General features: G+C 54.8%; 1 protein-coding gene across 2 annotated transcripts in view; it reads right to left on the reverse strand.

Annotated features, from left to right (window-relative positions):
- Positions 1 to 2,404: 2,404 nt before the first annotated feature.
- The window catches only part of POU2F3 (POU class 2 homeobox 3), a 76,921-nt gene continuing 57,764 nt past the window's right edge, over positions 2,405 to 21,561 (reverse strand). The window contains exons 6-13 of one of the 2 annotated variants that reach the window (XR_001359595.1): positions 19,637 to 19,819; positions 19,173 to 19,314; positions 17,621 to 17,757; positions 15,391 to 15,552; positions 7,787 to 7,853; positions 6,647 to 6,767; positions 3,352 to 3,681; positions 3,171 to 3,191 (exon numbers count right to left, since the gene is read on the reverse strand). Coding sequence is in view for 1 of the 2 variants with exons in the window: in XM_014528960.1 (XP_014384446.1) it covers positions 3,642 to 3,681; positions 6,647 to 6,767; positions 7,787 to 7,853; positions 15,391 to 15,552; positions 17,621 to 17,757; positions 19,173 to 19,314; positions 19,637 to 19,819 (852 nt within the window). In the remaining variant the exon portion in view is untranslated. Of the gene's footprint in view, positions 3,682 to 6,646; positions 6,768 to 7,786; positions 7,854 to 15,390; positions 15,553 to 17,620; positions 17,758 to 19,172; positions 19,315 to 19,636; positions 19,820 to 21,561 lie in introns of both variants that reach the window. The other variant, XM_014528960.1, reaches the window with a different exon arrangement.

Consider the following 21,561-nt stretch of genomic DNA (forward strand, 5'->3'; position numbering starts at 1 on the left):
ATCCAGTAAATAATTGAAAAGCTGGGCTTCATTAAAATTAAAAACTTCTGCTCTGCAAAAGGAAATATCAAGAGAATTAGAAGATAAGCCACAGATTTGACAGAAAATATTTTCAAAAGACATATATGATAAAGGATTGTTATCTAAAATATACAAAGAGTTCTTAAAACTCAACAGCAAGAAAACAAACAACTGGTTTGAAAAATGGGCCAAAGACCTTAACAGACAGCTCACCAAAAAAAGGTAAACGGATGGAAAATAAGATTATAAAAAGATGCTCCACATCATAGGTCATCAGGGAACTGAAAATTAAAACAGGGAGATACCATTCCAGGCCTATCAGAATGGCCAGCATCTGGAACAGGGCAGCAAATGTTGCCAAGGATGTGGAGCGGCAGGACCTCTCGTTCCTTGCGGGTGGAATGCACAATGTTTCAGCCACTTTGAAAGACAGTCTGGCCATTTCTTATGAATGTGCTCTAAGTACACTCGTCCCATACAATCCGAAACCATGCTCCTTGGCACTCACCAGAGGAACTGAAGTTTTATGTTCACACAAAAGCCTGCACACAGATGTTTACAGCAGCTGTGTTGGTATTAGCCAACACGTGGAAGCAGCCAGACGCCCTTCAGTAGGTGGGTAAATGGGTAAACGGTGGCACATCCCAACAATGGACTACTACCCAGAGCTAAAAAGAAATGAGCTACCAGCCATTAGAAACATGGAGGAAGCTTAAGTACATACGACAAAGTGGAAGTCAATCTGGAAAGGCTACACGCTACGTGACTCCAACTCTCTGACATCTGGACGAGGCCAGACTATGGAGGCAGTAAAGCAATCAGTGGTTGGCCAGGGTGTAGGGGGAAGAAAGAGACATGGGCAGAGCACAGAGGATTCTAGGGCAGTGAAAAGACTCGTTATGATAGGATGATGATGAACATATTACACTTTTGTCCAAGCGAACTTTAAGGTCAACTATGGATTTTGAGTGATTATGTGTCAATGTAGTTTCATCCTTGGTAGAAAAAAAAAAAAGTCCTTTCTGATGAGTGACACTGATAATGGGGGAGGCTGTGTTGTGTGAGGACAGCGGGATAGGAGAAATCTCTGCACCATCGTCTCATTTTGTTGTAAACCTGAAACTGCTATAAAACCAAAGTATTTTTTTAAAAGTTCACGTGGATGCAAACCGGAGTCTGGGACAGTGCAGATCCACCTGTAGCGCTCATCTGAGCAGGGTCCAGGCAGCCGGGATTGCTGTGGGGGAGTGAGCACCTGGCGAGGGGAGAGCGCACACAGATAGATGCATACGTGGGCATGGATGGCAGCCGGGCCTGGGGGCGGAGTGGTCCTTTCATAGACGTACATGACTGCAGAAGGCTCCTCTTGCTCCTTTTGTAACCTACCACGCCCTTTCAACTAGTACTTCTCCTGAGAAACTAACTACTGCCAATAGGCCTCTCCTACTTCTTAATATATTCCCCATTTAAACACCAAGAGCAGTTAACTCTGCCCTGGCTGGTTTGGCTCAGTGGATAGCGTCAGCCTGCAGACTGAAGGGTCCTGGGTTCAATTCCGACCAAGAGCACATGCCTGGGTTGTGGGCTGGATCCCCAGTGTGGGGCGTGCAGGAGGCAGCCGATCAATGATTCTCATCATTGATGTTTCTGTCTCTCCCTCTCCCTTCCTCTGTGGAATCAATAAAAAAATATATATCTTTTTAAAAAGAGCAGTTAACTCTTAATCATTTATGTATATATTTTCCACTTGGATATTATTATTTGCAACAAATGTCTAATCCTAATCTTAGTACCCCCTCCCCCGTCCCACAGGTCAGTGCCTACCTCAGGAATGGTGACCATTTAGGTATTTATAACCTAAGAAAACCAGAGGACAGTTTCCATGCCTCTCACGCCCTCACCAAAGCTACAGCACATGGCAAAGCCAAATGCATAGGTTAGTAAGTTACTATTCGCCTCAACTATCTATTGCTTTCCATGATGAGTTAGGAACGATGGGCCTTCGGGATGTCTGAGGTATGAGCTGTTCATCCCAGCTACGTCTTCAAAGGGCTGGGCCGTGAGTGTTTCCCATGCTCCCACTCACAAAGCGAGGAAACCGCCTCCTCTGCCTTCCAAGCAGTTCCGTCAGAAAGTAAGAACTCTCAATTCGTTAGAGCCCCGAGTGAATGTATGGCATCTGCAGCTTTAGTTTGGGGAGTAATCGGCTTAATGTATTGATCTGAGACATTTTCCCCATCCCCTTCATCACATGCGCTCACATCCGCCCACAACAAAAGCCACGGAACAATCATCTCAACCTGGTTTGATCAGCCGTGGAATCGCTTATGTCATCACTATACAAATTCACGTGGGACAGTGAGACTCTTCCAAATCTCCATACTTCCTTGGGAATGCAGATTTTATTTTTAAGTTTCTATTTCTAGGATGGCTTCCTGTGACATCTCTGCACAGTGGCCCACAGAGGAGATGGCAGGGGTGTTTCCATGACGTTAACAAGAATTCCCAGCCCACGTGGGAACTCTTGTGGGACTTAGCACAGTATTTCACACGCTGGTGTTTTTTCTTTTCCTTTTCTTCATTTTTTTAAAAAGATGATAAAATACTACAGAGACACGTTTGAAATTCACACCTGAGTTAAACATTTTGCTGGAAAATTCCACAGTAAGGAGAGAAGAACATAATGAAAAAAAAAAACCAGGAAAGGGCTCTATACAGGCATTTTGATAGCATCATTGTTCTTCCTTCTGCTGCCGGGAGACGGAGGGAGGCTGAGCTGAGGGCAGGTGAGAGGGACAAGCTTCTGGCTTGGTGACAGGTGTAGCTGGCAGGGAGCCTGGGCAGGGGGGGGGGGCAGAGAAACGCCCGGACGGAGGGACTTGTCCTTCTCTAAAGAGGAGGGAACTTCGAGAATGAAAGCATGAGTGGGTTTGGTCCTATGCAAGGGGGCAGGGCCACGGAGAACACCGGGTGAAAGAAGATTCAGTCAGAAAAAGCTGCTGAGCAGAGGAAACAGTGAGGCTTTGCCGGAGGCGGCAGATTCACAGCTCCTCCCGGGTTTCAGAAGGAGCTCAGAGCAGGCACCCTGCTGGCTGGCACCCAGCGTGGCTGTCCCCAGAGCTGGCACCCTGCTGGCTGGCACCCAGCGTGCTGTCCCCGGAGCTGGAACCCTGCTGGTACCCAGCATGGCTGTCTCAGGAGCTGGAACCCTGCTGGCTGGCACCCTGCGTGGCTGTCTCAGGAGCTGGAACCCTGCTGGCACCCTGCGTGGCTGTCCCAGGAGCTGGAACCCTGCTGGCACCCAGCATGGCAGTCACAGGACCTGGAAACCTGCTGGCTGGCACCCAGCGTGCTGTCCCCGGAAGAGGCAGAGAGCAAAGGCGAGATGTCCTTTCTCGGAAAGGCCTGGGCAGCGACGCTGCCTGAAACAGAACTAGCGATGGGCCAGGCAGTAAGACCAGCTCCGGGACAGACGTGTTTCCAGGGCATGGGGGCCCCACGTGAGCCAATCGCGGTTTAGGCCTCCGAGGCCTTGTCTGGAGAAGGTGAGCTCAGGCTCGTGGTGGTGGTGCCCTCTGCTCGCTTGGGAGCATCTGTGGGGCGGAGGCGCTGCCCACGGCTCAGTGCAGGTAGGTGGGGTGATTCCATCGGTACCAGGGCCTGGAGGGAGAGAGCAAGCCCAGCACCAGCGGCGGGGCAGGAAGGTGGGAAGGTGGGAAGGTGGGAAGGTGGGAAGGTGGGAAGGTGGGAAGGCAGGATGGTGGGACAGTGGGAAGGTGGGAAGGCGGGAAGGCGGGAAGGTGGGAAGGTGGGATGGAGGGAAGGCGGGAAGGTGGGACAGTGGGAAGGTGGGAAGGCGGGAAGGCGGGAAGGTGGGAAGGTGGGATGGAGGGAAGGCGGGAAGGTGGGACAGTGGGAAGGTGGGAAGGCGGGAAGGCGGGAAGGTGGGAAGGTGGGATGGAGGGAAGGCGGGAAGGTGGGACAGTGGGAAGGTGGGAAGGCGGGAAGGCGGGAAGGTGGGAAGGTGGGATGGAGGGAAGGCGGGAAGGTGGGACAGTGGGAAGGTGGGAAGGCGGGAAGGCGGGAAGGTGGGAAGGTGGGATGGAGGGAAGGCGGGAAGGTGGGACAGTGGGAAGGTGGGAAGGCGGGAAGGCGGGAAGGTGGGAAGGTGGGATGGAGGGAAGGCGGGAAGGTGGGACAGTGGGAAGGTGGGAAGGCGGGAAGGCGGGAAGGTGGGAAGGTGGGATGGAGGGAAGGCGGGAAGGTGGGACAGTGGGAAGGTGGGAAGGCGGGAAGGCGGGAAGGTGGGAAGGTGGGATGGAGGGAAGGCGGGAAGGTGGGACAGTGGGAAGGTGGGAAGGCGGGAAGGCGGGAAGGTGGGAAGGTGGGATGGAGGGAAGGCGGGAAGGTGGGACAGTGGGAAGGTGGGAAGGCGGGAAGGCGGGAAGGTGGGAAGGTGGGATGGAGGGAAGGCGGGAAGGTGGGACAGTGGGAAGGTGGGAAGGCGGGAAGGCGGGAAGGTGGGAAGGTGGGATGGAGGGAAGGCGGGAAGGTGGGACAGTGGGAAGGTGGGAAGGCGGGAAGGCGGGAAGGTGGGAAGGTGGGATGGAGGGAAGGCGGGAAGGTGGGACAGTGGGAAGGTGGGAAGGCGGGAAGGCGGGAAGGTGGGAAGGTGGGATGGAGGGAAGGCGGGAAGGTGGGACAGTGGGAAGGTGGGAAGGCGGGAAGGCGGGAAGGTGGGAAGGTGGGATGGAGGGAAGGCGGGAAGGTGGGACAGTGGGAAGGTGGGAAGGCGGGAAGGCGGGAAGGTGGGAAGGTGGGATGGAGGGAAGGCGGGAAGGTGGGACAGTGGGAAGGTGGGAAGGCGGGAAGGCGGGAAGGTGGGAAGGTGGGATGGAGGGAAGGCGGGAAGGTGGGACAGTGGGAAGGTGGGAAGGCGGGAAGGCGGGAAGGTGGGAAGGTGGGATGGAGGGAAGGCGGGAAGGTGGGACAGTGGGAAGGTGGGAAGGCGGGAAGGCGGGAAGGTGGGAAGGTGGGATGGAGGGAAGGCGGGAAGGTGGGACAGTGGGAAGGTGGGAAGGCGGGAAGGCGGGAAGGTGGGAAGGTGGGATGGAGGGAAGGCGGGAAGGTGGGACAGTGGGAAGGTGGGAAGGCGGGAAGGCGGGAAGGTGGGAAGGTGGGATGGAGGGAAGGCGGGAAGGTGGGACAGTGGGAAGGTGGGAAGGCGGGAAGGCGGGAAGGTGGGAAGGTGGGATGGAGGGAAGGCGGGAAGGTGGGACAGTGGGAAGGTGGGAAGGCGGGAAGGCGGGAAGGTGGGAAGGTGGGATGGAGGGAAGGCGGGAAGGTGGGACAGTGGGAAGGTGGGAAGGCGGGAAGGCGGGAAGGTGGGAAGGTGGGATGGAGGGAAGGCGGGAAGGTGGGACAGTGGGAAGGTGGGAAGGCGGGAAGGCGGGAAGGTGGGAAGGTGGGATGGAGGGAAGGCGGGAAGGTGGGACAGTGGGAAGGTGGGAAGGCGGGAAGGCGGGAAGGTGGGAAGGTGGGATGGAGGGAAGGCGGGAAGGTGGGACAGTGGGAAGGTGGGAAGGCGGGAAGGCGGGAAGGTGGGAAGGTGGGATGGAGGGAAGGCGGGAAGGTGGGACAGTGGGAAGGTGGGAAGGCGGGAAGGCGGGAAGGTGGGAAGGTGGGATGGAGGGAAGGCGGGAAGGTGGGACAGTGGGAAGGTGGGAAGGCGGGAAGGCGGGAAGGTGGGAAGGTGGGATGGAGGGAAGGCGGGAAGGTGGGACAGTGGGAAGGTGGGAAGGCGGGAAGGCGGGAAGGTGGGAAGGTGGGATGGAGGGAAGGCGGGAAGGTGGGACAGTGGGAAGGTGGGAAGGCGGGAAGGCGGGAAGGTGGGAAGGTGGGAAGGTGGGACGGTGGGGAGGTGGGATGGTGGGATGGTGGGAAGGTGGGCTGGGCTTCCTGCTGGCTGGGGTCCTGGAGCCGACAGCGTGCGCACTAGCCCGCGGCCACTGTCCCACAAGGACAAGCTTGGTGGTGTAGGAACTGCGTCTCACAACCATTTTCCAGGTGGACTTTAGGGTTCTCTCTCTTTTTCAGTGGCTGCAGTGCAGCCATTGGCCGGTGAGAGCTGGCCACCTGCCTGAGCTGCGGGTCTTGAACCTGGGGTTCATCTCTTTGCACAGCCAGGCCTCTGCCCTCTCACCTCCCACCATCTCCTGGGTTCTGGGTCAGGGACCCCCCCCCCCAGCTCTAAGAACACTCTTCAGAGGAGATTCTTTGACCCAAGAGGCTATTTCCCTCACGTGCACCCTAACTTCACGCTCTCGCTGTGTCAGCCACGTGGGAAACTCCGGCTACTGGCAGGAAGTGGGAACTCCTACGCAAGGGAGGGCCTGTCCCCCTTCCTAGGGCAGAGGGAGGGGAGCTCCTGCCCAGAATGCTCAGCGGCTGAGCCCCTCTTTGGACCCTGCTCCCTTGGGCCAGGCCCAGTTGGACTCTGCGCTCTGGCCCCTCCTGCCATCCTATCCCCCTGTCCGACCCATGATCACATTCTTTTCCAAGGCTCTGACCGCACCCCTCACATGCCCCTGGCCCAGCCGCATGCCGGCCTCTCCCGGCACCTTACCCTGAAGAGCCAAGGCTGGAGGAGTTGGCCGCTGCCTTGGCGTTGTGTTGAGAAGAAGTGGGGAGGCCTGCGCTGGGCGAGGAGGGCCTGCTGCTGCTCCCAGGGGAACAGGATGAGGTCACTGAGGATGAGGAGAGGCAAACACAGGGAGTCATGTGGCTGGTCCTGCAGGGACCCCAAAGGGCTCTCGCCCTTTCCCTGCCCCATACATCCGCCCGGCCCTGCCATCTTGGCATGAGCTCCCAGACCCAGGAGGTCCCTGCCAGTGCTCTCCTCTAACCAGGCCCTGAGGAGTCGCATGCACGGCTGGTTCTGTACATCCTAGACTCGTGAACACAAGCAGGGCGGAGGCCAGAGCCATCCCCACGCAGGGCAAGCCTGGGGCGGGGGGCATGGCAGCCCCAACACCAGAGGTGGGAGGGGAAGAACAGGAACCCACAGGAAGGAAGAGGAGGGGGAGGGAAGCAGGGAGCAGGGGAGGAAGAGAGTCGAGAGCACAGTCCGAGATCGCCAGCCTCCGGTGCTCCCATCGCCATAAACAAAAGGTCCATGGTCTTCGAGAAAAGCCCAACAGGGAGAGAGGGGACCAGGCAGTCCCTGTGGTGGGCGACTGGCCTGGCAGCCCTCACACTCCTGTGTCCTCCATCCAATGGCAGATTTGGGTTAAACTGGGCTCTTGCATTTGAGTTTTCCAAACAGCATCCCATAGATGAGGTGACACATATCTCGCCACCCAAACGAGGGCTTTGAAGAGCGGTGAGAAGCACTGTTGATAGTTATGGCGCATCCCGACCCATGGCCACCCTACTTCGCTTTCTGAAACGCTACAGGCACTTGCTGAAAAGCAGGCTCTGTGGAACGTTGGTTTGGAAAACCCTGCCTGCCTCCAGCTTCCCACACGGCTCAGGTAGGAATGTACGATGCACACGAGTGCTGAGAAGAGCTGCGAGCAAAACAACCCGAGAAACACACAAAACTTCGCCTGCTCAGCATCCCACAAACTTACCTGGTCAGGGCCCCTTCCCTCCACCTAGACTGCACCCCTTAGGAGTTCTGACTTAGGCCAGTGCCTTTCAGTGCTAACATGGCGTTATTTAGAGGAACTCTGGCGCCACTCAGAAGCTGCATTTCAGAGCTCACCTGTTCCAGGCATGGTGCTGTGGACGGGAGGGATGGTGAGGGGGCCCAGAGACCCGGAGGGAGAGACCTGGAAGGCGACACAAGCGTGTAAATGTCCATGTCCTGCCCTGCTCCCACCCGGGGCGCCCCCGGCATGCTGGGCCCAGGGTGCAGAGACCAGGTCTTTGCTTTCTTGCCCATTTCCCAGTCCAAACCCACATTCTGTCCCATTTCAGGGGCCCTGCCCACCTGCTGTGTGAGCCTGGAAGCTTCCTGGGCACCACCGGGTCCCAGCTGTGCTCGAGGCTCAGCAATGGAGGGCACTCCCCATCGGCCCCACTGCTTCCTGCTTCTGCTCAGGGGCCTCACCGCCTGCCTCAGGCTGCCCAGTGTGGACCCTCCAGAGGTCACTGGAGGAGCTGGACTTTGGTCTCTGAAGCTTTTAATTTTGCCCTGGAGACTCACAGCATCACCAGTGCTGGGCTTTGGCGGAGACGAAAGATATAGTCTACCCTCCCACACAACTCAGGAGCCCTCCCCCAACACGGCTCTCCCAGCACCTGGAACAGGACGGAATCGGTAGAATGGGCTTTGGAGCCCAGCAGATGCGGGAGAAGACCTGGCTCCACCATCGACTGTCCATGTGACTCTGGGCCAGTTACTTAACCCACTGGGAATTGGTGACATAGCAGCAACCCTCCCTCACAGTTTCTTTCCATTAACATTTAGTGTGATCATGTCCATGAAACTCCCAACTCAGCACCTGGCAGAGAGTGAGCCTAGTGACGCGTCAGCCCTTCCTTCCTGAGGGAGCTGGCAGCCGTCATGTCTCTAGCCCAGTGGGTCCCAGCGTGGGGCACACGCCCCACAGGGGGCCATTTGACTTTTAAGGGGGGCATTTCTAGAATGAGTTATTAACAGTGAATTTTTTGCATTTCTAATGGTTCTAGGGGGCCTCATATCCTATATAATAAAGAGGTAATATTCAAATTAACCCTCACACCGTCATGCCATCACAAGATGGCTGCACCCACAGTGGAGGTGGGGTTCCCATAACAAGCTGTAATGAGCGATCAGCAGGACCTGAGGCTGCAACCCCCCGCCTGGCGGGGCTTGACAGGGGACCTCAGGCCACACCCTCCACCCAGGCCAGGGGACCTGAGGCTGTGCCCCCTGCCCAGCAGGGCTTGACAGGGGTGGGGCCAGCCGGGTCTGGGTCTTGCGTGATTTTGAGGTGCACACGGGTGGGCGGGGACTTGACTCTGGTTCCTGTAGCATGCCCCAGACTCTGACAGGAGGAAGATTTTCATATACGTTTTACTAATTTTCTTTAATCTCTGACACTTCTATTATAGAGAAAGGGCAAATAGCAATATTAAAATATTTCCTCTAATTAGTTCCTTTTTAATGTGCACAAATTTCATGCACTGGGCCACTAGTCTACACTAATAAAAGACAAAGATGCAAATTGACCTTACCTTTGCTATGCCTTAAGCCACGCCCACCATCCAATCAGAGCGACTGTATGCAAATTAACCCAACCAAGATGGCGGCCGGCAGCCACCACGGAGGAGCAAGCAGGAGGCTTGGTTGCCCCAATGATGGAGAAAGCCAAGCTTCCCGGCTGGCTGCTGCCTCCTCTCAAGGCAACAAAGTTTCAATTATAGAAGGTAAATAAACCCCAGATACCTGCTTCCAGTCAACCATGGCCACGGAGCTGGAGCGAATAAAAAAAAGAGGAAAGGCTGGGAGCTTCGGTCACCAGGGGGCTTGGTCAGTCTGAGAACAGCCATCAGCCCCTCACCCAGGCTGGCCAGGCACCCCAGTGGGGATCCCCACCCTGAAGGGGGTGTGGCCAGCCTGAAAACGACCCTCAGCCCCTCCCCCAGGCTGGCCAAACCCCCATGGGGTGAGGGTCCCCACAGAAGAAACCAACACTGGGGGATACCTACATCTTGACTCCAGCTCCAGAACTGTGATACAGTCCTAGATAATAAAAGGCTAATATGCAAATTGACCAAATGACGGAATGACTGGACTGGTTGCTTTTATGTGCACTGACCACCGGGGGGCAGACGCTCAACACAGGAGGAGCGCTGCTCATCCAGAAGCCAGGGTAGTGCAGCGGTGGTGGCGGGAGCCTCTCCCGCCGCCTCAGCAGCACTAAGGATGTCTGACTGCAGCTTAGGTCTGCTCCCTGCTGGTAAGTGGACATCCCCCGAGGGCTGCCGGGCTGCCAGAGGGATGTCTGACTGACAGCTTGGGCCCGATCCCCCAGGGAGTGGGCCTAAGCCAGCAGGTGGACATCCTCCGAGGAGTCCCAGACTGCGAGAGGGCACAGGCCGGGCTGAGGGACCCCCCCGAGTGCACAAATTTTTGTGCACCAGGCCTCTAGTACAGTATATAAATGTATATTGTGACATATTTATGCATTTCAGTTCTCTATTATATGTTTTGAAACTTTATTTGCTATTTTTTCCTATCACTTCATATTACTATTATTACTAGTAGCCCTGCGCACGAATCCATGCGCCAGTAGCTCTCTGTGGGGCCTGGCCACTCCGCACCTGCTGCCCAGAGGCTCTCCGTGGCCCAGAGGCCCATCCGCAGCCGGTGGAACACTTGCCTCATCGCTTTGGTGGCGAAGCAAGCATTCTGCCAGGCCGCTCACGCTGCCCGTTCTCAGTGGCTGCCCCCCGGGACTGGGGGACTCCAGCGGGGCTGAGAGGACTGGGCATCGCTATCTTGTGGCTATGGGTGTCACCATCTTTGGGATGGAGTGACGGTTAATTTGCATATTACCCTTTTATTAGATAGGATTTTTAAAAACAATTTCTTAGTGATTTCTTCCTCACTACTTCACCTGTCCTTTCATTCTTTTATTTTTCTCTTTCATGGATGCCATATTCTTTGGAAGCTTGTTTAGACCAAGTTCATGGCCATTTAGGCTTCCTCCACATGAATAGTTCACTTTTTGAATGATGAGAATTCTGTGTCACAGGGGCATCAGGTTTTGGAGATGCTCAGGTGGGGCATGGCCAAAAGAAGGCTGGGAACCACTGCTCTAGATGCTGTTTTCCTCTTCAGTGAACAGAGGTCTTCATACCCTGCCCCCATTCTCCTCACGCTGACAGGGGAGCTCTGATGATGCTTTTTAAAGATTTGAAAGAAAGTTCTGCTCAGGAAGCTGCATTTGAAACTCCTCCTCTGACCCCCATTGGTAACACCCAGTCCAGCAGGAGGCAGCGCACGCTCTCTTCCTAATGGGTCAGTGCTGGTTCTGCTCCTTGCGTTTGCTGCCTTTGCACAGCAAGCCTCCTCAGTGCCATGCAGGCACAGCACGGGTCAGCCGGGCGAGATGTGTTATCAGGAATCTCTCTTCTCCTCCCTCCCTGCTGCCGAGCCCAGCAATCTCATTGTTGTTAAATAAACAATGCATCCAGTCACTGCGAGCAGCTTCTAAGAAGTTTCCTTTTGGAGACAGCTCACACACGTGCAAGCAGACGTATACATGCTTTCCCTTTTAATGTTAAAATTTTAAAATCTTTATTGTTGAGAGTATTGCGATGCCCCCATTGCCCTTTCCACCTGGTTCCCTCCTCGCCAACGACCTTCACTGCACTATTGTCTGTGCCCACAGACCGTGCAAATATGCATATTAGTTCTTACGTTAATCTCTGACCACTGTTCCCTCTCCCTTCCTCTGAGATCTGTGAGTCTGCTCCATGCACCCACGCCTCTGGAGCTCTTTTGTTCCTTAGATTCCACATGTGAGTGAGATCATGTGACCCTGGTCCTTCTCTGACGGGCTTACTTCACTCAGCATCATGCTCTCCAGGCCCCTCCATGCGGCCTCAAAGGGTAAGACCCTTCTTTTTTGCAGCTGCAAATGGTAGCATTCTGCCCACACTGGTCTGCACCATTTTGCCTTTTTTTCCCCGAACTGTATATCTTGGAGATCATTTCATATCAGAGGCGGAGAAACTCTGTCCTAATCCCACAGAGACGGTCCCAATGGGGCCCCAGGAAGACAGAGTCAGACACTTCTCTCTCTGCTCTCTTCAGAACCCACAAGCACTACTGCAAACATGTATTCAGTGTCGCCCTCCCCACTAGGCTGTCGCTCACGAGGGCAGGGTGCTCCTGTGCATGTCCTCAGTGTCTGTGCGGTGCTTGCAGGTGCTCGGCAGGAATGTGCTGGATGAAGGATGAGAATAACTCAGGCTCTGCCCGGCCGGCATGACTCAGAGCTGGAGCGTCAACCTACGAACCAGGAGGTCACGGTTCGATTCCCAGTCAGGCACATGCCCAGGTTGCAGGCTCAATCCCAGTAGGGGGCCTGCAGGAGGCAGCTGATCAATGATTCTCTCTCATCATTGATGTTTCTGTCTCTCTCCCTCTCCCTTCCTCTCTGAAATCAATAAAAATATTTAAGAGAGAGAGAGAGAGAGAGAGTCACGCTCCTTCACGCTCCTCCATGCCGCCACCGCTCTTCTCCGTGCCCGTGTCCTTGGCTGGGATTGAACCAAAGTGAGCACCTGTCTCCCATCTGCTCTAAACAGAGCACCATCTGGAAAGGTCCAATGCTGCTGTGATGTGGCCCAGGCTCCTTAACAAGGCCGACCACACCCTACAGCCCCTGCCTCGGCCACATTCTCTCACTCGCTGCGCCCAACCCTCTCCAGCCTTCCCTGCTTCCTCTCTCCACACCCCAGTCTCAGGGCCGCTGCGCAGTTTCCTCTGCCTGTACCCTCTCCTCCCTGTCCTCCCAGCTCGCACCTTTTCCCCATTAACGTCCCCTCATTCTCTGCTGTCAGTGTGAACATCCTTCCTCAGAGAAGCTCTGACTCCTGCACTAGGTTGGGGCCCTCAATGCCCCACATCTTCTCTGCAGGCTTCAGCACAGGCTTCATGTCGGCTTTCCCTGCTGGCTGTGAACAGTTTGCAGAGGCCCTGCAGGCCACTGTATCCCAAGGCCAAGCATGCGGGGTCCTCAGGAAATGCGTAAGAAAGGAATGATGACTGAAAGCCACAAGGCTTCCAACTTAAAATGTTAATGGACTCTCGTAGTTTTTAGAGTATTTTGGTATCAAGGCTCGTCATGATCTGGCCCTTGTCAATCTCTCTGACTTAGTCCCAAACCCTTTGCTCCAATCAGACTGAAATGCGTGTGTTTCCCCAAAGATATTATGTTGTTTGGAATTCCATGCCTCCTCACAGACCGCCCTTCTGCCCGCCATGCTATTCTTCATGCTAACTCCTAATCCGCTCTTCAAATAAACAGGGCGTCGGTCCTCTCGGACCTCATTTGTTTGTGTTTGTCAGCGTTCCGTAGCCCACAGAGCTCCTCCCCTCCCCTTCACTCCCCTGCATCCATCTCACCGCGATTCCTGCTGCTCTGCGTCTCCTTCCCTTCTCCCCCTGACGCTCTCCTTTCGCCAGTCCCTCAAGTGCTGCTGTCCTGCAGGGTTGAGACCGGGCTCTCCTCTTTGCTGCTTCCGTACAGACCCCACAGGTGGGCTCCTTTCCACCCCGGGTTTCAACCACCGTGTGTGTGCTCACTGCTGGCCCGCATCTCTCTTCCAGCCTTCTCCCTGACTCCTGACCCACAGTTCTAAATGCCCACGGACACTGCCACGTGGGTGTCCCACAGGCCTCACTGAACATCATAATAATGGAAAGAACTGAAATGGTCACTCTTTCCAATTCCCAAGCTAGCTCCTCCCCTGCGTTTGCTTGTTTATCAATGGCATCACCACCTACCCAGCCAGCCCAGCCCCAATGCTGGTAGCCATCCCAGAGCAGTCTCTTTCCTCACTACTCTCCACGGCCCCACCCACCTCTCCGTTTATTAGCCAACACCTAGTGACTCCACCTTCTAATTATCTCCTGGATCTCTCCATCCCCCTCATTCTTACCACTTGGTTTTGCTTCAGCCTTCATTTCTCTACTGGATAACTCCCAGCCTCTCAGAGCACCTTTTACGCTGACGTGAGAATGATCATTAGTCTAAAAAGCAAATATGATCATGCCAGTGTCCCGCTTAAAAATCCTCCCACGTCTTCTCTACGCCTTTAAGGGTTTTAGCATTGCACAGCGGCCCTTCAGCCTGTCCTTTGCTCACCTATCCGGCCTCATCTTTCTACATGCCTCCCCATGGAACCACCTGCAGTCCCATGAATGTACCACATGTTCTCCCTGACCTGTACCATGTTCTTGTACTTCCCCCATCCTTTTTGCCTCTTCACTCCTTTTTGCCTTTTAGACTTAGCCCAGGCATGAATTCTCTCCTCAGGGAAGCCTTCCCTAACCACCACCTCCCAAGGCTTTATTAGCTGTGACTACTAAGTTCTCCTGGAGACATTATCACGTGGTTTATCATTTGTTTATTTGACTGTTTCCCCGCTAGGCAGTGAGGTCCCCCGGGAGAGGGACGCGGACTATTTCTCTGTGTAGATAGTGGTAGACAGTCAGTAAGTGTTTGGTGAAGGAATGAACAACGGCGCAGTTTTATGAAACAGCTATGCCCCACCCTGGACGAGGCTGAATGTTGTTTGTCTGTGAATGCTAAAGACTCAAGGGCACCCCCATTACCCCCCACGACCTTAACCTTCAACCATCCCCATCCCCAAGGATGGATAAGAACCTTCCCACCCCACCCTCTAGGCATCATCTTTCCTCTGGAGAGAGAAGATGTTTTCTCCTCTCCAAACTGCCACATCTGCCTGACCTCCATGTTATTCCCGCCCGACTTCTCCCTGTCTGTCAGGATTACAGATATAACTGTCCACCTGACACTTCCTCTTGGGTGTCTAGGACTCATGTCCAGCTTACTGTGACCAACTCTAAATTCTTAGTTTTCCTTCTCACACCTGTTCCTCCTGAGTCTTCATCATCTCAAAAAAGTGGCAGCATCTTCCAACCAGCTGCTCAGGCCAAAACCCTGGAAGTCACCTTCACCTCGTTTCTCAGCCCACGTCTGAGCGGTGAGCACCTCTTGCTGGTTCCACAGTGAAGCAGACTCAGAATCCAACCACTTCGCCTCACCACCTCGGCTACCACCCTCGCCCAAGCCTCCAGGCCTCCTAGCCTGATTGTCGTTCTCCTGGCTGCCCTGCTCCCACACATTATTCTCACAGCAGCTCCTGTCGGCGGCTCAGGCGTCTCTGCTCAGAGTTCTCCAGTGGCTTCTCTCACACAAACTAAAGCCAGGTCCTTCCAATGGCCTGCTTCCTGCTACTTCTCTCACTTCATCTCCTACCTGTGGCCTCCTTCCTTGCCACCCTGGCTACACTGGCACGCTCGCTGTTCCTCTAACATGCCAGACGTCTCATTCACTGGTCCTTCTTTCCTTGAAATACTTTCCTTGAGATATTTCCCTTTCAACATTCAGATCTCTGCTCAAATGTCACCTTATCAGAGCGTCTGAATCTCTATTAAAAACATCTCCTCACGATCACTTTCTCTCTCCTTACCCTTCGTTCTCCTTCCTGACATTAGATACGGAATATACAGCATCTCTTTGCTGATTTATTTACATCATGTACCCAGCAGCCCCACCCCCATCTTCCCCTCCAGGCATCGTCGCCCTCAGTGCTTGGCACAGCTAGTTCCTGGCCACTCACCAGACGGGACGTGTAGACGGGTGACTTGATGGGTGTGGCCACAGGACAGTTGATCCGCTTCTCCTTTTGGCGTCGGTTGCAGAACCAGACCCTCACCACCTCCTTCTCCATGGACAGCTGCTCTGCAATCATGGAGATCTCCTCTGAGCTCGGCTTGGGGTTCTACAGAGGCCGAAGGGACAGGGAGTGGTCAGGAGAAGAAAGGAGTGGGGTCAAGAATTGAGGGTGAGGGACAGATGTTCCACAGAAACAGGATAAAACAACAGATGGACCAAAAGCTTTAGAATCAGACTTAGGATGGAATACTCGCTCATCACTTCCTGTGTGTCCCTAAGAAATGTTCTTAACCTTTCTGAGCCTCCGTCTTATCATCTGTGAAATGAGAATAACAATGCCTACCCTGGAGGATTATTGTGAGATTAAATTAGAAAGTGTGTGTGAGCTGCTGCACACGGGCCTGCCACAGGTCCTTCTCTTGCTCCTTCCTTCAGGGGAAGCTCTGCAAAGACGAGTCCTTGGTGAGTCACGTGGGGACAAGAGCCCCAGGTGCCCTCCTCTGTGCTCTGTCCTCACAATCTGGTGCTTCTCTTGTGTCACTGCCTCCTGTCCTGCCCCCAAATAGGGAAGGATACAGCTGAAGCCTGTACACCCATCAAGACTGTGGAAATTCAGATCACACCTGCCCGGCCAGCGTGGCTAGTGGCTGAGCGTCGACCTCTGAACCAGGAGGTCAGAGGTTCGATTCCTGTCGAGGGCACATGCCCGGGTTGCAGGCTCCATCCCCTGTGTGGGGCGTGCAGAAGGCAGCCGATCCATGATTCTCTCTCATCACTGATGTTTCTATCTCTCTCTCCCTTCCTCTCTGGAATCAATAAAAAAATATTTTTTAAAATTATATATATATATATATATATATATATATATATATATATATATATATATATATATATATATATATATATATATATATATATATATATATATATATATATATATATATATATATATATATATATATATATATATATATATATATATATATAGATCACACTCTAGTTCTGCCCCCCAACACCCACCCGTCTTTGACCTCTGCCCTCTTCCCTCCCTCTGACACCTTCCCTTAGGCCCCCCTGTTGCTCTGAGAAACCGAATCAGAAGGAAAAGCCAGCTCTTGGGGTCCTGCCAGCAGGAAGCAGCCTCCAGCTCCTTGACCAGATGCATTGCAGCCTCTGCTTAAGGGCGGCCGGCCTGGGGCCTGGGCCTGCGCGGCTGGTTGAGACCACAGGCACGTCCTCAGGGGCCTGTGTGATGGAGATGCAGGCTCTGGAGTGGTACCTAAGGACCCTGATTAGAAGCTCTTTTCCTCTCTTCTCTCCCCCAGCTCCCAGGGGGACACAGAGTTGATATTATTAGCTTCAACATACAGGTTCAAGACTATGCTTTGGCTCCTCGTTAAAATCTGTATGTATGTAATATGATTGCAAGTATTTAAATGTGTGTGGAAAAGAGAAATAGAAGGAAACACATTTAGATGGCATTTGACAATTAAATTTTTTTCTTCTCCATCCCTGTCTTTTCCTAATTGTGTACAATAAGCATTTATTACATTTATAATTCGAAAAATATAAAACAATGCACAGAAAGTAAAGAATTTCTATACAATGCCCTGGCTGTGCTCCCTCTACTTCAACTGAACATAGAGCTACACTCTTTTCTGGGAATCCGTATCCCATTTTTTTAAAAATATAGTTTTATTGATTTCAGAGAGGAAGGGAGAGGGAGAGATAGAAACATCAATGATGAGAGAGAATCATTGATGGGCTGCCTCCTGAACGCCCCCTACTGGGGATTGAGCCCACAACCCAGGTGTGTGCTCTTGACTGGAATCAAACCCGGGACTCTTCAGTCTGCAGTTTGAGGCTCTATCCACTGAGCCACACCAGCCAGGGCAATATTCCATTCTTTAAATCTCCCAGTGGAAGGAGCGATGGGCCCCAAATAGGCATCAGGGCAAGAAGGGTCAGTGGGGGAGGAAGTTCCTGGGATGTGAGATAACAGGCAGACCGTCACTCACACACCTGGGTGACTACAGAGGGGAGTGTGTGCTCTCTAGCCTCTTCCCACAACAGGCGTCTGGTGCCCAGGGGTTGGTGCCAAGGGGCTTACATGTGCCGCTCACGCACCCACACGTGCCGCTCGCCCCCCGCTCCCGCCCCAAGGGGCCACTCACATCCTGGAATCTCTTCTCCAGGGTCAGGCGGATGTTGGTCTCAATGCTGGTGCGTTTCTTCCTCTTCCTCCCGAACACTTCGGTGAGGGTGGGGTAGGCGCTGGGGGTGCTCACCGCGGGGTCCGCCGGGGAGGACTCTGCGGGCGAGAGAAGGCTGAGCGGACCGCGGTCCAGCGCCTCTGCTCCTGGGGGCTCTGCAGGGGCCGTTTCCGGACAGGCCTCCCCCAGCCAGGGCAGCGGTCGGCCCCACACGGCCTCTGCTCCTGGCTCCGGGCGGAGAGCCCCCGCCCCCCAGCAGGGCCGCCAGTGTGGGTCCGGCCCAGGGACACCCAGCCGCCGGGCATGGGTGGGCTGGGGGGGCGCGGCCAGAGCTCCGGGAGGAGGTCCCCGAGTTGTTTTGAGCCCAGCACAGGGTGAGCGGCTGAGCTGGTCGGAGGCCGTTTGCTCTTCTGTGCAAGTGCCGGCCACGGCGGCCTGACTCAGAGGCCGGCGTTTCCCTAGGAAGGTTCCAGGCTCCAATGGGGGTCCCCCTAGAAATGATCTCTAAGGCCCTTCCCCAAGGACCCTCGGGCCCTTTGACCGTAGCCCTCGCTTCGATGCTGCTGTAAAAGCTGTGGAGGGACCGTCTGGGGGGGCGTCCTTGCCCCTCCCACGTTCCAAGTGGAAGGACTTCCAAGGGGGTGGCATCCTGCTGCCCGCCTCCCGGTTTCCACGGTAACCACCACCCTCACTTCCACCAAACAGAGGCCCTGGCCCTGGCTCTGCTCGTTCCCTCTCAGCCAGACCAGTGGTTCCCAAGCAAGGGTGATTTGGTACCCCCGAGACTCCCCCAGGGGACCCCTGGCAATATCTGGAGACATCCAGTGGGTAGAGAACGAGGCTGGTGCTAAACAGGACGGCCCCCCACAGCACAGGAGTATCTGGCCCCAGCTATTGTTGGTGCCGTAGCTGAGAAGCTCTGTCCCTGACAACAAACGCTTCCGCTCATGATTCCAAACTGTCCCCAGGCTTACCTCCCCGCCCTGCGGGGCGCCTCCGGCCTCCACACCGACTGCAGTTCCCTGCAAACTCCACCCCCGCTGTAAGGCTTTCCCTACCCGACCCGTGTGCTGGGTGTCTCGCTCACCTAGCCCTGCCCTCTGAGAGCCTTCTCAGGATCAGCCAGATAACGACCTCCTGTCCCTGTCAGGACTGCTGCCTCCTCCTCCAGTGGCTCAAGAGCCCGCCTCCCTCTCCCCTGACCGAGCCCTGGTCCCGCCAGCAGCCTGGGCAGATCAACTCCATCCTGGCCAGCTGTGCTGAGGTCTAGGCTGGGGCTCCGGGTGGGGTGGGAGCAGGTGCGCGTTTCCATGGCCGCGGGAGCTGTGAGCCACGCAGCTGGCGTGCTCCTCTCCTTGTGCCTGTGTCTCATTTCTCAGTTGGCTCCAGACTCAGGGGAAGGAGGAAGGGGTGTGGGGTATGGACCGCCTAAAACCCAGCACCGACAAGTCGCCCCCCTCCCCTGCAGGCTGTCCCAGGGCCCGTCCACCCTGCGCCCCTGAGGGAGGCCTACCGGCATCGCTCAGCCACTTCTCCAGCAGCGGCTTGAGCTTGCACATGTTCTTGAAGCTCAGATTGAGGGCCTCAAACCGTGAGATGGTGGTCTGGCTGAAGTCGTTGCCGTACAGCTTCCCCATCGCCAGCCCCACGTCCCCCTGGGGGCAGGGAGGGGGGATGAGAGACAGGCCGCTACTCTGCCAGGTCCACACCCACCACCGGAGCACCACCTGTCCCCTCCGCTCCCTTCTAGTTGGCTCCCCCTTATTTCTCTTTATGGACTCTGAGGGTCCGTGCCCACAGACCTGGCCCTTGCCTGGCTTTCATTTCTCTCCCCTCCACCACAGTGTCCTCAGGGCCACGAAGGGCTCATGCCACAGGCGCAGGATGCGCTCGCCCCCAACACGCCCGGCCTCAGGATGCTCTTGAGACCTGGCCTCGAGGAGCCCCGTCTCCTGCGTCTCCCACACAGAACCGAACCTGTGTGAAGCCCAGCTTGATGCGCCTCTGCTTGAAGGTCTTGGCAAACTTCTCCAGCTCCTCCAGGTCGCTGGGCTCATCAGCGCCCCCAGAACCAGGCAGATGCTTAGGCACCGGGAGATGCTGGGGCACTTCCAGGTGGGGGTCTAAGGAGGGTCCCGGCAGCCCCGGGCGCCCGACGGCCTAGGAGGGAGCACAGGCCACGCAGACGCAGACAGTCAGCATGGCAACGGCAGTGCCGACGTTTACTAACAGGCGGCTTAGAAGATGGCTGGTCCTGGCTGACTGCACGCCTATATTGGAAAGGGACGTTTATATGAAGGGCGAGCAGTCACCTAGGCCAGCGGGGGCGAAGCAGCAAGTGGGCCGGCCATAGTCCGCTGGGTTTCAGTCTGTGACTCGCCGACTTGGGAAAGTTATCTCCCTCCTGTGGGTTTTCCACCATAAAAGGAGCCAGCAGGCTTGTCTACAGATTCCAAAGAGAAATCTCAGGACAAGCAAAAGGTTGTTTGCTTGGTCTGTTTTTACCCACAAAGCAAAGTCCTGAGGTGTTGAGCAGGCATTAACTGTAGATAACATGGGACATCTGACACTGTCACCTTAACAGAATTCTGTACGATGCCAAACTCCTGTGATTGGCATTTTACCTTCTAAACCACCCATTTTCACTCATTAGGATGCTTTGGTTTTGGCTTTTGTTGTTTGTTTGGTGAATCCTCACCCAAGGATGTCTCTCCATTGACTTTTAGAGAGTGGAAGGGAGAGGGGGAGTCAGAGTGAAACACTGATGTGAGAGTCATTGATGCCAATTGGCTGCCTCCCACACGTGCCCTGACCTGGGCCGGGGATCACGCCTGCAACCTACGTACATGCCCTTGAACAGAATCAAATCCAGGGCCCTTCAGTCCATGGGCTGATGCTCTATCCACTGAGCCAAACTGGCTAGGGCTGCTCTTTTTTTTTTTTTTTTAAATCAAAGGCATTTTAGTGCTCTCTGAAGGCACTGTGATCTCATTTGTGGTTGTCAGGAGAACTTTTTTCTTTTGTTTATTTTCATAGGAAAATGGATCCTTAATCCTAGAATCCATGTTGTACCCAGGCGTACGTTGTACTTCAGGCGCACGTTGGACCTGAAGACATCGATCATCCCCAAGGAGGGAGGCCACCCAGGCTGAGGGGCCACTGCAGGGCCACTGCCCATGTGGCCAATGTGGCCTAAGTCCACCCTCTGCTCTCTCCTTCCCAGTTATTCTTCTCCTAGACTGGGGCTAGCTTTCTGCCTTTTCTCATCCAAGACACTCGGGGTTACCATGACGACAGGCGTTGTTATGATGGGGAAGTAAAGGACCTGAAGGAGGTTGAGGACTCCTCCCCAGCGAAGGGCCTTTGGGATGGAATCATTTAAAACGGTGATGGATCTGATCCTGTCGACATAGACCAGACCCTCAGGACACAGCTCTGTCTTCTTGAGACTTCCTTTTCATTTGTGTATTTGTTCTTGCATCGGACAAATACCAAGTTCTTTGCTAGACCTTCACTTTCCCCCTTCACATCCAATTAGATGCCAAATTGAATTGATTCAACTTCCCCAAACATCTCTCATTCGCCCCTCACCTCTGTCTCATTGCCATCACCCTAAGCCAGTCACGGTCACACTGTCCAGGATGCTCTCCGAGATGGAAGAGCTCACCTGGAGGAAAGCCGGGAGCGTATGCTTCTAGTGTCCCGTCCCCATGGGCCACTAGGTGGCGCTGTCAACCCAGGTGTCCCGTGACTAGCCTCCTAAGCCAGGGCCCTTAGTGATCCTTGGGAATCTCAGCATAGAGAAGGGGCCTTGGGGTCCACTTCTGCAGAACCACCTCAGGCGGCTGTGCAGACGGGAGGAGCGGCAGCCACAGCACAGCCTGGCTACTCTTGCCAAGCGT

This window comes from Myotis brandtii, unplaced genomic scaffold (genome assembly GCF_000412655.1).
Source record: "Myotis brandtii unplaced genomic scaffold, ASM41265v1 scaffold666, whole genome shotgun sequence".
Taxonomy (NCBI): Eukaryota; Metazoa; Chordata; class Mammalia; order Chiroptera; family Vespertilionidae; genus Myotis; species Myotis brandtii.